This window comes from Otolemur garnettii, unplaced genomic scaffold (genome assembly GCF_000181295.1).
Source record: "Otolemur garnettii isolate 467f Iridium unplaced genomic scaffold, OtoGar3 scaffold00121, whole genome shotgun sequence".
Lineage (NCBI taxonomy): Eukaryota > Metazoa > Chordata > Mammalia > Primates > Galagidae > Otolemur > Otolemur garnettii.
The window spans coordinates 5,978,754-5,983,454 of NW_003852516.1; the positions used below are offsets into that span (position 1 = coordinate 5,978,754).

A 4,701-nucleotide genomic window follows, 5' to 3' on the forward strand; every position below is an offset into this window, starting at 1 on the left:
TGCTGTGAGCTGTGATGCCATGGCACTCTACCCAGGGCAACAGCTTGAGGCTCTGTCTCAAAAAAAAAAAAAAAAAAGAATTCTACTACATACTGGTGTCTATGATATTTTAGGTAATTAGTGTACTGTGGAATTAAAAGAAAACATTCATAGTTTCTCTAGCAGTTTGCTTTCTTTAGTTTCAGACTACTTTACCCTAACAAGTAAGAAACAAATGTAGTCTACTTACCAAAAAAGGGACTAGGCACAGGATCATATGAACTCAGCTACTTGGAAGCAATCTGAAGAGCTTGTCTTATTAAGGTCCAGAAAGAACCTGAATGATAACACTTCTTTAGAATAGTGGTTTATCTTTCTTGGTCCTGATTGGCATGAAAGAAAATGCTTCTTTTAAACAGTAAAAGTATACTTTTTGTTTCTACATAATGGGTTTTAATTTGGACTATCAATTATTATCATCATTGGCATTTTTTATTGCATGCTTACTATGTGTCAAACCTGTGCTCAGTACTTTATTATCTCACTTATGCCTTAAAGTAAACAGTGAAGTATGCCAGTCTCACCATTTGGTAAATAAACTTGAGCTTACAGACATTATAGTGACTCGCCCAAGGTCACATCACTTGTTTGCTTCCGAGTTCTGTTTTGAAATGTCTGACACTGGTAATATACTGCCTGCCTCTATGATGTCTGAACAAACTCAGAACTGAAGCATTTTCTTTTAATGTTTTTCTTTAAGGCCATCTTTTTTTTTGGGGGGGGGGAGTTGTTTGTTTTTCTTTGTTTTGAAGCAGGATCCCACTCTGTCACCCAGGCTAGAGTGCAGTGCTGTGATCACAGCTCACTTTAACCTTAAATTCCTAGGTTCAAGTGATCCTCCTGCCTCAGCCTCCCACATAGCTAGGACTACAGGTGTGTGTTATCATTCCCAGCTAAATTTTTAAATTTTTCTTTTGTAAAGACAGAGTCTTAACATGTTGCCCAGGCTGGTCTCAAACTCCTGACCTCGAGCAGTCCTCCTACCTTGGTCTCCCAAAGTGCTGGGATTACAGATGTGAGCCACCACACCTGGCCCAGTTGACATATTTGAACCTAAATCACCTTAGGAAAAAAGACTGTTGCAGTCATTTGATGTCTTAAGTTATAATTCTTTTTATGTTTTTTCTGTAGCATATGTAGGCAGAAATGTAATACTGACAAGTGGTTGCATCATTGGGGCTTGTTGTAACTTGAATACCTTTGAAGTCATCCCTGAGAACACGGTGATCTACGGTGCAGACTGCCTCCGTCGGGTGCAGACTGAACGACCACAGGTACAGGAACCTGTCTCTAAAAAGAGCTCTATGGGCTCCGCGCCTATAGCTCAGCAGCTAGGGCGCCAGCCACATGCACTGGGGCTGGCGGGTTGGAAACTGGCCTGGGGCCTGGCAAACAACAATGACAACTACAACAAACAAATAGCCAGGTGTTATGGCAGGCGCCTATAGTCCCTGCTACTTGGGAGGCTGAAGCAAGAGAATCACTTGCGCCCAAGAGTTTGAGATTGCTGTGAGCTGTGACACCACAGCAGTCTAAAGGGCGACACAGTGAAACTCTGTCCCAAATTAATTAATTAATTAATAGAAAGATCTCTATCTAAGGCTGCTAATTTTTCCAAAATACTATATAGCTGTCCTAATGAGGCAGCAACACTATTAAAAGGAAAATGATGAAAATAAAACATCAGAGAAATAAAACCCTAAAACGAGGGTTTATTTGCAGTTCAGATATTTAGTCATAGGTTAATACCAAAAACATATATGAGGATGACAACGGCAAGAGAAGAAAAATCCAGAGCCGTGACCCTGGTCTTGTTCAAAGAACGTGCATCACCACGCCTTACTGTATCCATGCACTTCTAAAATACTGATCTGCAAGGGTAAGAAATGCCCTTACCAAATTTATGCTGGGCCTCTAACTTGAGTCTGTTAGTTCATCACAGCTTGATAGTGAACACAGATTATGGGTAAGCAAATGTGTTTGGATATTTTCCTGGCTTATGAGAAATTATCCTTAATAACCTCGAGGATAATCAGGAATACATACGTGGAGGTTAATGTTAAAGTAGGAGATGAAGAAGTTAGGGTGTGTGGGGTTTCCTTGGATGTAAGACACCCGGATTGAAGTTGTGAGCCTTATTGCTTGGCACATTCAGTATGTATTTTTTCAGTTACCCAGTCCCGTCTCCCTCCCACAAAAGAAAATATTTACAAGACGTTTATCACTTTGCCTCTGATTCTTAGCCATATTTTATCAGAAATTTAAGCTCCAGTTTTTTCTGGGTTACTCTATTTCTGTAATGTTTGGCTTTATTATAAGCAAGTATTACTTCCATAGACTAAAAAGGAAATAAAAACACATCCAGTGATTTTTTTTTTTAAGCTATCTTTCTGCATAGCAGTAAAAATGACTAAACAGGGAGAAATGAAACTGGAGTTGGGGAAGGGAGATTAGAAGTAAGTGAGTAAAAATACCTTCAGTTTAATATTTAAAGGTATGCAATACTGTCTTCCAGACTTCACTGATAGTAAGAATTTTATAGAAGTCTTTATTAAAAATAAAGATTCCTCGAACTTAGTGAATCACAGTATCTAGGTAGAAGCCAAAACATCCCTATCTTTCGCAAGCACCCCAGGTGAGTTTTACAATCACCCCTGATATGTGAAGGTGATGATCAGATCAGTATATCTCAAGCCTTGTGGCTCTGTGGGTCCTGTGGTAAGCGATATACTCTGGGTATTTTATTTACATAGTCTTCTATGATTGGCACTTTTTAACTTTTTGGAAGCCAGGATGAAATCTGCAAAAACGGCTCAGCATCTAGAGCTCAAGCAGCTAAGGCGCCAGCCACATACACCAGAGCTGGTGGGTTCAAATCCAGCCCAGGCCTGCCAAACAGCAATGACAACTGTAACCAAAAAATGGCTGGACATTGAGCGGTGCCTGTGGCTCATAAGAGTAGGGTGCTGGCCCCATATGCCAGGGGTGGTGGGTTCAAACCCATCCTTGGCCTCCCCCCCAAAAAAATAGCTGGGTGTTGTGGCTGGTACCTGTATTCCCAGCTACTTGGGAGGCTGAGGCAAGAGAATCGCTTAAGCCCAGGAGTTGGAGGTTGCTGTGAGCTGTGATGCCATAGCACTCTACCCAGGGGGACAGCATGAGGCTCTGTCTCAAAAAAAAAAAAAAAAGTAATCTGCAAAAGCAAGTTTGAAAACTGATTTTTCCAAATTTTTACATATATAATCTTTTGTCTTTTTTTTATAATCAAACTTAATATATGCACTCATTGTAAATTTTAAAAAGCAGGTTATTCTGTGACCTAGTAATAACTCTTATACTCGTTACACTTTGCCTTCTGCCAGTCAGTCTTAATTGTCTTATCTTTTTAGCCTCAGACACTACAGCTGGATTTCTTGATGAAAATCTTGCCAAATTACCACCACCTAAAGAAGACTATGAAAGGAAGCTCAACTCCAGTTAAAAACTAAGAACAGTGTATGATGTCAAGATAACATTTCGTCTTTGGCTGTCTTTTGAAGGACCGCAGTGTCGTGTACTCTCAGCAGTTCACAAGCAGTACATGTTCACTTTATTTCGTAAAGTTGAGTTAGAGAGGAGAGTAATGGAATTTCATTGGAATTGTCCTCTATAATTTATATTAAATGTATTGTTAATATTTTCCTATATCCTTGCTTCTTTGCTGATAACGTATAGATTTAAGTTTTTCTTTTGTAATATATACTGTTAGCCACAAACTTTAGTTACGTAAAACACTACCTGTGATAAGAAAGGTCATATTGTTATGTGTTTGTTATTCTGGCATATCCTAAACTAAATAAAAATGCTGATAACAGGACTTCTAGTGAGCACACTGTAGTCAGTTTTTCTACTTGCATTAATGTTCCCAAGATGGCTTTCTTAATTTTTGTTACGTGTTAAAGGTAATGTAGGTCGGGCATGTTGGCTCACACCTGTAGTCCTAGCACTTTGAGGGGAACACGGTGGGAGGATCACTGAGCTCAGGAGTTTGAGACCAGCCTATACAAGAGTGAGACCCTATCTTTACAAAAAAAAAAAAAAAAAAAAAATAGAAAAAAATTAGCCATGCGTAGTGGTGAACTCCTGTAGTCCCAGCTACTCAGGAAGCTGAGACAGGAGGATCACTTGGGCCCAGGAGTTTGAGATTTGAGTGAGCTGTGATGATGCCACTGCACTCCAGCCTGGGCAACAGAGCAAAAGAAACCCCATCTCCAAAAAAAAAATCTGCCTGGGCACAGTGGCTCATACCTGTAATCCTAGCACTCTGGGTGGCCAAGGCAGATGGATTGCTTGAGCTCACAGATTCAAGACCCATCTGAATCAGAGCAAGACCTCGTCTCTAGAAATAGCCAGGTATTGTAGTGGGCTCCTATAGTCCCAGCTACTTGGTAGGCTGAAGCAAGAGAAACACTTGCGCCCAAGAGTTTGAGGTTGCGGTGAGCTATGACACCACGGCACTCTACCAAGGGTGACAAAGTGAAACTCTGTCTCAATAAAAATAAAATGAAAGATTAAAAAATTGCATTTACTTATTAAGCTTTCATAGAGCTTACTAAATAGCAGGCGCTGCTAAAAGCAATTTACACGTGACTAATTATGCATCGGCTCCATTAAATCTCTTAA

General features: G+C 40.1%; 1 protein-coding gene across 1 annotated transcript in view; it reads left to right on the forward strand.

Annotated features, from left to right (window-relative positions):
* DCTN6 (dynactin subunit 6) overlaps positions 1–3,895 on the forward strand; it is a 23,273-nt gene extending 19,378 nt beyond the window's left edge. The window contains exons 6-7 of the mRNA XM_003797669.2: positions 1,171–1,313; positions 3,429–3,895. Of these exons, the coding sequence (XP_003797717.1) occupies positions 1,171–1,313; positions 3,429–3,527 (242 nt within the window). The 3' untranslated portion in view covers positions 3,528–3,895. The remainder of the gene's footprint in view (positions 1–1,170; positions 1,314–3,428) is intronic.
* The last annotated feature ends 806 nt before the right edge of the window (positions 3,896–4,701 follow it).